The sequence below is a fragment of the Erithacus rubecula genome (assembly GCF_903797595.1).
Source record: "Erithacus rubecula genome assembly, chromosome: 3".
NCBI lineage: Eukaryota > Metazoa > Chordata > Aves > Passeriformes > Muscicapidae > Erithacus > Erithacus rubecula.
Genome location: NC_136689.1, coordinates 19,907,047 through 19,920,324, shown reverse-complemented (window position 1 = coordinate 19,920,324; position 13,278 = coordinate 19,907,047). Strand labels below are relative to the sequence as shown.

The window sequence follows — 13,278 nt, the reverse complement described above, 5'->3', positions numbered from 1 at the left end:
CAGGTGGATACATACCCTAAAATAGGGCTGACAAACCTGAGTACAGCAGGTACATTACTTCTTCCTTGTCACATAAGGCACCTCTGTAGCAGTGTGGTGACATATGCTGACCCTCTGTGATTCCAGAGCTTATTCTGCAGATCCAGTGCTTAGCAGTAATTCCCTACCATGTATTCCTTCAGTCAGTATTTTTCACTCAGCTCTGCTGAACTGCAGGCTATTCTTTTCAGGACACAGTACTATTTATATTTGAAACACTTGTTTATTTTCCAAAATCATAAAGGATGATTTTTTTTTTGCAACTCTGTCTTCTGTTCTGTTATCTTCTCTTAAACTAATCACTTTATCATGCTGTCATACCTACTGAAAAAATATTATCAAATATATAAGTTCCTAATTTTCCAGAGGAAAACTTTCTATAAAAATTAAATGTATAACTAAACAGTCATTAGGCAAGCAATAGAGCAAGTAGAAGAAAAACAATGTCTGATATAAATACTAGTACACTTTGTTATTCATGGTCTCACATACTTTTTTCCCCTTTATTCTTAGCTAGCAACTGCTTATATTGCATTGTCAGTTGAAGGGAATGTGCTTTAACCTTCTGTGCAGTAGAGCAGAAACTTCTCCCAAACAAGTGAGAGTGCAGAAAAGACAATCAGACCTGGACTATAAGATGGGGTTAAAAACAGCATCCAGGAAATTTCTGCTTCAGAGATCTACTGAAACATCTGATTCTTCCTACTGCACTACTGGCTATTCTAGGAAAACAGCCACTGCCTTTGGCTCAAGAAAAAGGCTGGAAACTTGAAGATGTCCTTAAACACTGACAGTCATCCTGAGGAGTTATTTTCCAATGAAGATACCTGAACTCTGATTCAGTAAAGTGTAAAAATTAACACCCAGCAGGAGTAGGTCTGGCAAGTGTAGGAATCTATAGCTATTAAATGAATTATACAACACCTCTATTCATGGACCCTGTACAACAGTACAGCAATAACAAAGAGAGAGTCAAAGAGGGGTTATAAAGTTGCAAATAGAGCATAGATTGGGTATTGTAAGGTCTTGGGTGAATTACATTTACTTGAAAAGTTTTGAAAATTCTTCCACCAGAAACTGAATAAATTATTGAGCAATCAGGATTTGAATCCTAATGCTGTTCCCTTCACAATACTCTGAAGATCTGGCCATCCTCCACTCTCCATATAGCAGAGCATGATTTCCCTCTGCCTATGTCACTCCTGTCCAGAAGTTACCAAAATAATTCACCCTTCCTCATTGCCTTGTCCTCAAATTCTAATTTTTGATTTCGCTTTAGTTGGTTCTGCCCAACTTCAACCTGATATGAAAGGATCATTTATTTCCCTTCCCCCCATCAATCTCATTTCCTCTGCCCTATCAAGGATGTTACCCCATCTACCTATTTCCCACTTTGTCCTGATTTCAGCTGGGACACAGCTTTCTTCTTAGTAGGTAGTACTGCATTTAACACAAGATTTATGTTGATAACACATTGATATTTTGGTTGTTATTCAGTAGTGCTTGCCCAAGTAAAGGACTTTGCAGTGTCTCATGCTCTGACAACGAGCAGCTGAACAAAAAGTAGGAAGACAGCACAGCTGGGACAGATGACCAAAGTGGCCAAAGGGATATTGCACAGCACACATCATCCCCTAGACTGGGGGAGTCATCTCTGAGAGACTGATGGCTGCTTAGAGATGGGCTGAGCACTGGTCAGTGAGTGGTGAGCAACTGTATTGTGCACCACTTGTTTCTCTTGGTGTTTTATTCCTCTTTCTCATTGTAGTTAATATTGCTATAATAATTACTATAACAATAATTTGCTTTGTTTCAATTATTAAACTCATCTCAACCCATGAGTGTTTATATTTCTCCTGATCCTCCCCACCTGGAAGTGGGGAATGAGTGAGTGGCTGCAAGGTTGCCAGCTGGAGATAAACCATGACACAAATAGAAAACTCCTGGTGTGTTTTCGTCTACCCATGTATGAATGAATCTCTTCTGACACACAATGGCAAGAATTACCTTGTTATAACTCAACATTTTCAATAAGGCCCCATTTGTATAGTGAAGCATCTAAACAATTATCAATAATAATAATAATGAAATTATAAAGCACTTTGGAAATGTTTATTTCCTTTGACATTTTGTCTTTCAGATTCCTCAGTTCTCAAGATCAAGAAGTGTCTTGAATTTTGAATACAGTCCAGGACATTTTGGTAGCATCCAAAATCTAATAATCATAACAGCAGTAAAAGCAGTAACACATTTCAGATGCTGTCCTTAGAGACTTCATGTTTCAGAGGGTTCAGCCAATTAATGGAAAAATCAATGTTGCCAGTAATTGCTTTTAGAGTCAGTTGGTTCAACTCGTTTGAATATGATGGTTATATTTCCACCCACTGGGTAAACAACCAGGATGGAAAGCTCATTTGCATGGTTTTTAGAACACACCAGCACAAACTGAAGTGATCTGCATGATTTGCAAGACCTACAACATGATGTTTCAGTCAGTGCATGTGCCAACAATAAAAAAAACCTTCTCAGTATGGGAGCAGAGTATTAGGAAAAACCTAATAGAACCATGTCTTTTTAGTTTTAACACATTTTGAGCTTCTTCCACCACTTAGTCAACAAAATTAGCAATCAGTAGAAATCCTAAAGTGAGACGGATGGTTTAGTTACTGTCAGTAACATCTTTCAGAGGTCTGTAACAAATAGCATCAAATGAATAAATAATGTTCAAAGCCTAACAGCCGGCTTCCGTAACAGTGTGAAAATATGTAAATGTTACATTGCTTTACTCTTCAAACTGGCTCTCTTTTCATTCCTCAGAGACTCTTCTGTCAGAATAACAAGCTAAAAACAAAATATGAATGACAAGTGCACATACTGAGCTGATTGAGAACACAGAGTTGAACAGTAACCATATTAATCTCGTCTCTCAAAGAGGCTATGTGAATTCCAGGCAGAAATATTGATTTTGATCTAGTCTATTGCAGTATAGATTGCTAATTGGCAAAATCTATGCAGAGTGCTCTCTTAAAAAAAGGCAACTTTCAGCACTTTTCTTAATTCAGTTAGGACACCTAGAATTTTATACTTAAAACCCTTTAACATTGTCAAAAGTCTCTGCTATCTCTACACATTCCTGACAAACACCTGATTTGTGACCTTCCAGTATATAAATAATCATAGCCTAAAGACACAAGAAAACTGTAAATTTATCAGTGACTTTACTCTTGATCTGGATTTTTCCAGTGAAGTGAGAATGTGTGGGCAGGTTGATGGGGGTGACTGGTGCTTCTGCTCCTCTGCTCTTGAGAGGCACCACCTGGAGCCTGCATCCAGCTCTGGGGTCCTCAGCACAGGGAAGGACATGGACCTGTTGGAGCAACTCCAAAGGAGGGCCAACAAAGTGATTAGCAGGCAGGAGCACCAATCCCAGGAGCTTTCAGCTCTTGAAGGTGGCCTATAAGAAAGATAAGGCCAGACCTTTCAGGAGGATCTCTAGCCATGGGACAAAGAGTAATGGTTTTAAAATAATAAAGGGTAGACTCAGACTAGATATGAGGAAGGAGGAATCTACAATTGGGATGAAGCACTGGAACAGGTTACCTTGAGAGGTGGTAGATGCCCCATGCCTGGAAACATTAAAGTCAGGTTGGGCAAGGCTCTCCCTGAACAGCATCTGCTACCACCTCCTGAAGGAGGCTCTGGGCTCAGTGAGTCAGAGGTTTACCACAGGCAGTCTTTTCCATGGTCTTAGGATGCCTACTCTTGAATGGGAGCTGAAGCAGCCAAACCACAGGTAAGATTAGCCACAAATGAATTATATTGTAAAGGGTTTATCAGAAAAAACCCTGAATATTATTTGTCCAAAAAGGTCAAGAATCATTATTTTATATCTAGCTATGAAAAACTCTCAAGCTACTAAATTAAACTGAAACATTTCATTTAGAAGTTTCACTGTGAAAGGTTAGGGGAACAGTTGCCTAAACTCCAATTAGTGCTGTATCCCGTGATTTTCACACACTAATTCACAAAGGCCCATTTTAATTAAAGGAAAAACACCAGGTCACTTTTGTTGGCATCATTAGGTGGAAAAAACCTCCATGACACCCAACAAAACAACAGAAAAAAAACCCCCAAAAAACTCCAAAAAAAGCAGCAGGCACAAGCAGCTGTTTACCACTCTCTAATGCTGTAAATAACAATTACATTAAATTGAAGTTCAGGAACAAGGTCCAAAGTTTGAGCCAATGTTACTCTTTACTGACTCTAAAAGTTTCTGAGATTGTAATAGCAAGAGCATTAAGCATTTTCCAATATATACTCAATAGAGCAGGTTCACAGGAAACCAAAGGATATAATAAAATTGATGACAGTATCTCCTTGGCTGCTATTACAGAAGGACTGACCAAGGGTAGTTATTGGTCCAAATTGTCCATTATGTTGGTTAAAAAGCAGGACTGAAAAACTTCCAGCCTTCCCTGGTAAAATTGATGTTGTGTTATTCTGAGAGGGAAAAGGGCTGTCTTCCCTCTGAAGGAGAAAGGAAAGGTTAAGCTTTCCAAGTGGTCCATCTTTCATCCCCAAAACAATTGTGCTGACAGTAAACCATGAGCCTGTCACCACCTGGAGACCCACAGGTAGCAAGAAGTGCTTGCAGAGACTTAACAAAGATATTAATACCACTGGCTTGCTATTAGCCTGTAAATGCAAACCCATCCTGGTCTCTCAGTAGCTTCCAGCCAATCTGCCTCTTTTTGTGCAGGATATCCATCGAGAGACACCTTCTAATTACAAAATTGCCAGAAAGTCCATCAAATATCTTTTATCTACACTGCTTGTGCTGGCAGAACAGATGGGAGAGGCTGTCTGGAGAACCATGTGCTTCTCTCAAACTGCCACCCAACTAATGGTGTAAATGTTGGGCTGCACACAGAGAAAAACCTTTTGCTAACCACAGACAAACACATACACAGATGGTTTGAGGCAGGTCAACCCTCTCAAATCAGTGCATGGTTCAACACTTGCTGCTACTGAGCTCTAAGGTTTCAGCATCCAGTCATTTCAGGTGTTTTTCTTGTTTACTTTTTGCTAAAGCAAAAACTTCCAGTAACCATCATCAGAACACTGATTTCTGTTATGACATCACTTCAGAGAAGCACACCAGGTATACAACCTGTTACAAGCTGGGAAGAGGCACAGGGTCAATTTATGAGAGGAGCTTTGGTTCTGCCCAAGAGAAAATGAAGTTGAACTATGAACTTTCACTATGATCCTACTGTTCTGAACCACTGTATCACATGTTGTGTAAAGGAAATAATATCCTGCTGAAAAGTTAAGAGAAGGCAGCCTCCACAATCTGGTACATCACTCCTAAACATTTGAGCACAGGATTTAAATGAATAAACATCAGTACAGAAAAATATTTTACTTAGTTCATGTAAGGAGGAGCTCATATAGGAGGTGGATTAATAGGCTGGCCAAAAAAGAAATTTTTTTTTACTTCTCTTTATGGATACTTACACTTGGCTAGCAAATCCAGCCAGAACCTCCCCAGAGAGATAAGGTAAACCAGATGTATTGCACCATCTTTCTTCTGGCTTTCCTTATTTCTCATTTTTCCCCATTTTATTTGCAGAATTACACCTATGTGGAAGACTTCACTCTTGCAACAGCACTTCCTGCATCACTTTGAGTCTAAACAATTTTGATGCATTGCAAAATCTTTTGATAAACACAAAGATGCTGCACTTCTTTGGGAACAGGGAGTGCACAGCCAGGACTGTGTCTTTTGTTTGAATGTAAAGCAATTGCTGTACCTCAGGCCTTCTATAGGCAAACCATGGTTATGGCAGCAGTGGTCACAAAGCTGTTTGTCATATAGATTTGTCATGGTTAATTTTTACACTGATCTATTTGTTTTTTTCTTAAATTGCCTTCTATTTAATTATGAACAGGAATCTTGAGTGTATTTCAGCAAGACATGAAACAATAACACCTAAAAAGGGACTGTTCATTTATTCAACATCAAGACATTTATCAAATGCAAAGTGTTCATCACATGGTTTGCACCCAATTTCATTAGATTCTAATTGCTTTTGACAACAAGCAAAAAAAAAAAAAAATCTGTATCACCAAGCAGCAGCACAGTAACCCATTTCTAAAGCATTTACAGCAAAGCAAAAGATTTCAGCTACAATATCACACTCCTCCAGCTTCATACAAGACCCAACCAACTAACAACTATTCTACACTGCTAATGTGGAAATTCTCCTTTCTGAAAGCCAAACTTTTTCTTCTTGCAAATTACATTAAAAGAAAGACTGAAAAAACAATGTGGTTGGCAAAGTAAGATACACAGTGTGTATCACCATAGGTTCCCTTTTGCATACTGCTACAGGCAGACTTCTTCATTTGAATTCTGTTGGAAATGAAGATGTCTGGCCTGTGTACACAAATTAGCCAATGTTTATAGACCAGCCACCAGATAAGGTAACTGTGATTATCTTACAGTCACTCTAACTGCACATCATGTTGGTAGGAAGCCTCCCCATCCTGCTTCTTTTATTTCAGCAAAAGTCTTGTTGCCCTGACAAGCTTGGGGGAGGTGTAAGGCATCACACACTCCATAGGTATATAATTAATTTTTGTAACTTTCCTAGAACATCTGTGGGTAAGCCATAAAAATGCATTATAAACATTTCACCATTTTTTAAAAGAACCAATTTATAGTTGTAAGCTGGAGAATGGATAAGCCCATAGAATTTAATTAAATGCATAGCCCTAATTTTTCAATGTATATATCCTTTTTTCATCTAAATAGAACTTTTTTTTTTTAAAAAAAAAAGAACAGCAAACAATTATATCTAGAAAATATGTACTGCTACTAAACCATCTGAAAGTATTCTTAAATGTATACTGCAAATGCATGTTTTTAAGAAATGCTGATAGTGGTTTTGGAAAATGCCCCATGGATCATTCTAAAATTTAGAAAAATTTCCAATATAATGTCATGATAAAATGGGCAACAAAATGTATTGAAGCAAGACATAAGAATACAGCAATTCATCTAGACTGCAACTCAGTTATGAATAATTTTAATACATATGCAAAGACTACATTCTGCCACATCAAACAGCTAGTCAGTTGTAAAACTACAATACATTTTTAGGCTATAATATGTGTGTATCTAGAATTACATAATTAATGATGATCCTCATGAATATAGTAATTTGGATTCTGCAATATCTACATTTTGCATCAGTTCATCCCATGATTCATTTTGATAATCTCAGTATTTCACCTATGAATATTATTTTTACAAATTTATTTTTAACACAATTTTAAAAAATTCATGTCAACAGACTTCTGCACTTCAATGCCCATTGTTTTCTAAATCTATCCTTCTCCTGGTAAAGAATGAATTGAAACTCAGTTAATGGATGCATTTACTGAACAATAAGTAATTTCAGCACTAAACCACATACATACAGGAAAGTATACAGGGAGAATATTTATGATCAGCTGAGTGTGTAGAGACACATATACCACAAACATATAAACCTTTCAGAAGTCCACCTCTATCCTCCTACAAGAAACACAGGAGGTGTTTCACCTCATCTCATTCCAGGCCCCTTACTTTTCCAATACATATATTCTTCACTGCTCATATATATATTCCCATGCTGAGGTAAAAATGCTTAAATGAAAGCTGCCTTTCTAATTCCCAGCTCCACTGTCTGTGAAACATATGGAGAAGAAGATTTGGTGTGAAAAACATCCTAGTGTTAGACAATATCACAAATCAATCCCTTGCAGGGAAATAGGAATTACTAACTTTCACCTTTGCTACAAGGGTCTCATTCTCTTACACATAAATGCTAATATCTTCTTCAGTGAGGAATTGACTCACATTACTTTGTGAACACAGGTAAACCTGATTCTAGCATACCAAGCTTCAGAGTATTAAAACTAAACATTAAACTTAATGAAGCAATGAAAGTAAGTTGATGAACAATGGTATAGATTAGTGGATACAAGAGCTGCCAAGCAAAGGGAATATGATGTTTCAATTACCATTCTTAACACCATAAACCACAGAATACCTGACATTTATATGCTGATAAGCAAATACTACTGAAAAAAATAACAATCAAGTAGTGCAATTCTTAAAAAGAAGCCACCATCAGAACAGTCATAACTCAATGGGAATTCCAACACAATATCAATGTGTAAAAGGCCATGGTTTATCTTTGTGAACTGAAGTGTCAAAATATTTGTGATTGCTCAAGTCACTGTCACTAGTGTAATAAGATGCATCTTTGGGTTTCAGGTTGGTTGAGAAGAAACTCTACCTGCAAACTCTCCTCCATAAAACAATGTAGGATGTACAGATTATTGCAATACTTAAACACATATTTGCCCCACCCAAAGCTATGAATCTACACAGTGAATCACTTGGAATTGATACACCATTAGCAGCCAGATTTTGACCACAGGCACATTTGAATCTCTAGAGAAATCTAGTTGGTAGTATCTCATCACGGGAACAGACTGTACTTAAGAGGAAAAGCAGAAAAATCAACTTATCTGGAAGAGATTAAAATCTCATTATAGCATGCATCTACAGAATAGTCTCAAAACTGAAGCAAAAAGTAAACAAATTAATCAAAACCTAAACTGTGAAATGCCAGACTGAATTTGCAAGAATTTCACCTGCAGAAAGAAACTATTTTGTTTCAATTCCCAGAGTGAAACTGCAAATTAAAGTCAACCAACAAACAATGAAAAGGGAGTCAATATTACTAATTAAAAAACAAAGAAAAAAAATGCAAAACAGCCCAGTGAGGAAACTTGTAGGTAATACAGTATAATTTGATGTACCAGTGTGTGAAACTGTTTCTGAACCACCTCTCTTAGTTATAGCAAATGCATCACACCAGAGGCCACCTCAGATGCATCAGGTCAGGTAGAGTAAGTATCCAAATACACCAAACAGAATTCACCTGTAATAGTTTTCAATAAAAATGTAAGGTACAAGAAACAACCTCATGAAAATGAAAACATCATCTGTCCCTCAAGTTCTCCATATTAGTGACTAGAGCAGCTCTTGACTCTTTCCATCAGTGCTAAGTCCCATGGAAGGGGCCGTGGGATCTTGGACCCAAATTCTGTTTGACCTCTGTGTGCTGAAGAATAAACCTTTATGCCTTTGTGGTGTCTATGGCACTCAAGAAAATCCTGGTGAAGTTATGGAAAACAAAGCCCTGGCTAGGTAGATTTGGCACTGGGAATGAAGTGCACTGAGCTCCCAGTGAAGGGAACAAACAGAACTGTGTATTACAACACTGGTGTGCCCTGATGGACTGATTTCTTACCAGCCATCTGTGCTGCCAGTTCTCCACTGCAAAATCTACATACACCTTTGTCTACTGGTATGGCTCTTGGGAGCTTATGGCCCTAAGAAGACAGCTTGTTCTGAAATCTTTGAAAAGTTACTAAAGCTACACATGAGATCTGTGACAGACATGGAACTGGGATTCTATCTTACACACTGTCACCTTCCAGATACCTCTCCAATTTATAGAAAGATGTGAAACTCAAGTGCCCACTTCACTAATCATCCAGTACTTTCAAATTTACTCTAGGAGCACTCTGAACTATGTACATATTTCAAGCAAGTCTCATTAGCCACTGTCCAAATCACACCCTTTAATCCACTGAATTTAACAGTTCTTTTAACTGTAGTTTTATATATTCTGCCAAAAAGCTGTCCACATCCCAGTCTGCCTGAAGACCAGAGAAGATTAGTCCTCTTTCTATTATGAATGCAAATACTACTGAGTAGCAGTCAAGTAAAAAGTACACAGAGATGTTTATTTATTTTGACATGTTATTGACAAATACAACAGCTTAGAAATTCTACGTCTCATAGATTTGTCCCAAGAATAAAAAAAAAGATAAAAATCTACTCTTCAAGAAATATTCACATAGATTAAACTGTAAGTAAGCAAAGAAAAGTAAAGAAAATGTGCAGCTGCAGTCAGATGTTAGCAGCGACTACTGGATGTTATCAGTATGCTTTAAAACCACACCTTTCAAGCTCTATTGAGAAGAGAAATAAGTTAACTGCATGTAGCTCCCTTACACCTTACATATACACCAAAGTGAATAACCCACAGCAACCATTTTCAGACATAACTCACTTAACTGGAGTATCAGGGAGGTAAACATTAAAGGCTACGAGACAGCAGCATTTCTGTAAGCTGCTCATCCCACAGGCAGCCTTATTTTCAGTCGCACTTAGGCCCACAAACACAGAAAAACAATGCTGAAGTTAAATATGTTTCTCCTGGAAAAGAATGCATTGAGTGGAATAGAGAACAGTAGGGTTTCTTTTGTATCGTTCACAGTTCTGCATCACTTGGTAGCCATCCAGAAACATCCTTTCTGGTTATTAACACAGAATAAATTCAATCTGTCTTCTGTTATTTTTTATTACACAAAACATATGAAAGCTACCTACAAGAATTCCATTAATGAGACCTGAGTATTTTCAGCATCACCAGATTCATGTGGGACACAGGCTGTCAGAACTTTCTCTGCCCTCTATCTTCTGAAAAGACAAATCCAGACTTCTGATTAGCTTACTGTTGCTGGGTGGGGTTAGCTTTTAGTTCTTAAAAGCGCTTGTGTTCTCTTCATAGGAGGTGTGTGAAGCAGAGTCAGGTTCTCCTCCTCCTGCCTTTGGACATGTGGCTGATGTAACCAGCCCCTGGAGCAGGGCCACCTCTGCTGTGGCTGCACACTGCTCTCTGGGCTAGTGCTGGTTGTCAGGCACCGAGTTCCAGGAGGTAATTCACACTACAACTGCCAAGACAAGTTTCCCATTGTATCAGTGGAACACCCTGATCACCTCTGCTTCATGTTCACCTAAGAGCCAGCACCAGCTGGGGCACACAGGAGCCTGGCATCAGCAACAGTGGTGCCCAAGGGTCCAGCCCTTCCCCTCTGGGCCTCAAGAGCATGGCTTAGTTATTTGGTGAATTGTCTTGGTCCCTCAAGTGCTCAGTTGACTATAGGGACAACCTTAAGTGACTCTTTGTTCTCGTGACTGCTTGACTCATACATATATACACAAACACATATATATACACACATGTATATGTATGCATGTACATGTGTATTTTAAAAGAAGAAGAAGAAGAAAAATCCTGCACTAAAGGTAGCAATTGTGTCATGGTCATGAGCATTCTAATGAAAATGGAAGCAGAACCTCTGACTCTAGCAGTAAATGCAATACACAAGTGTCAAAAGTATGTAGTCTTGAATGATCTTTTACATGCCACTTTGTTCACCCTATTAAGATGCTAGTTGTTTCTTTGATTTATCTGATAATAAATCTTTTATGACTAGTGAGTCTCATAAAAATTGCTCTGGTGCTGACTACTTTGATTAATAAGACCAAAGAATCGAAACTGTCAGAAATTCATGGGCAAGAGTAAATTACTGCCAAACATAGATTAGATATACCGTAAAATATAGACTAAAAAAGGTTGATTTGGTAATTTTATCTTGAATCAATTTGCTTGATATCATTTATATTCAGGATCATCACTGTCATTCCTTGCATACCTTTTCTTCTTTTAAAGTCAACAATAGTGTAAATCTCAATTTTGGAGAAATGAACAGGAGACAGAACATCTCAATACCCAAAACTCACATTTGGAATTTAGCTTGGAAATTTATATCCAGTTGAAAATTGACTAAAACCCATGTTCTAAGAGCTACAACTTTTTAAAGCAAAATCCCTTTTGCATCAAGAATCTAAACTGACACACATATATTTATGCCCAAATTCTATTCTTCTAAAACTGTGATCTTTCTTCATTGGACTCTTTGTAGGTAGCAGGTTCTTGCAACGCCTCTCTGATCCTGCTCTCTTACCTTGGATGGGTCCCAAAACACTTAATGTGCAGAAAGTACCACAAAATTAGGTGCTGGGTACACATGTGAATACAGATCAAGCACATCATCTTCCTACCAAGAGGAACCACACTTACTGGGTATTGGATTTGCTCCATTTACCTCTGCATGCATTTACCACCCTGTGACAGCAATTTGGTGCAAGATGTATCTTTCTAGGACTGTAAACCTAACTGACCAAAAATTTCTATAAATAATCAAAAGGATTAGAGAATTACTGTTCCACATTCAGTGAAGCAAATGCTACTGTTTACATTTAGCAGTGGAGACAGCTTCTTAAAACATGTGGCAAAACTGTGAAGAGTGTTAATATTCCTACATTTATTATTATTGCTTTCATGAAGCTGGAGCAAGTGAAATGCTTTAATTCTATTTACTGTTTATCTCCTGCACACTTCACTTTAGACTACAATTTCTTTTTCCAATCAAGTGTGATAAAGAAGAAAAATTATAGGGTATTTTTTTCCTGGCATATTTGATACTGATTTTCAGTGTATCAGACTTTTAGGATTCAATAATTAAAGCGGTTGGGTACAGAATAGAAACAAAAAAAGACATTGCAGAGCTGCAGTCAAAAGGAGCTGCCTACACAGGACCTAAATTCGACTATCCCCAGCTTTAACAGTAGGGCATTTCTTGTTTGGTCAGAGGAAAGTGTTGAAATGCAAGACTGAGAAATCCTGTGCCATATATAGCAGAAGTTCTTGCTTTTCAGCTTATCCTTTTCAAGAAAAAGTTAATTTTAATGACAAGAATTGAAAGTGAAATCGGATCATAACCATTTTCAACATTTTGTTTTGGGTGTAAGGGGCTGTAAAAATCCATATAAACAGGATGACAGTGATACCTGCTAAAATAAAATCATGGCTTTTAAGAAGTTTATCAGAGATTGTATTACAAGTGGCTACAGCAAACTCCACCAGAATAATTCCAACCTCAGCCTTCTACTGGTAAATGGTTGATAAAGGCAATCATAAAATTAGGGATGCCTCTTCACCTAGCTGACAGATCTCACCAGAAGGGCAAAAAATTGCTAAAAATCACACAAAAGCCTGAAGTAATGTGGAACTGAAGGAAAAAACTGGAGTTCAATAAAAATCAGCATGCAATAAAACAGATATGACTGCACAGAGAATAGAAATTGCAGACAGACCTGCTTGATTATAAAAGCGCCACTTTTTAATTTATTTCCCAAATAAAACCAGCAAATGTGTGCAGTAATTCTTCTTGTTTGGTTATAAAGAACCAATCTGAAGAAGA

The 13,278-nt window shown here is 37.7% G+C and overlaps 1 protein-coding gene across 8 annotated transcripts in view; it reads right to left on the bottom strand.

Annotated features, from left to right (window-relative positions):
- The window catches only part of RSU1 (Ras suppressor protein 1), a 91,860-nt gene that overhangs the window by 28,194 nt on the left and 50,388 nt on the right, over positions 1 to 13,278 (bottom strand). The window contains exon 9 of one of the 8 annotated variants that reach the window (XM_079302434.1): positions 3,475 to 3,493. The exons of 6 other annotated variants lie outside the window; for them this stretch is intronic. In XM_079302434.1, coding sequence (XP_079158560.1) covers position 3,493 — 1 coding nt within the window. In that variant the 3' untranslated portion in view covers positions 3,475 to 3,492. Of the gene's footprint in view, positions 1 to 3,474; positions 3,494 to 13,249; positions 13,269 to 13,278 lie in introns of those variants that run through there. One more of the 8 variants, XM_079302437.1, reaches the window with a different exon arrangement.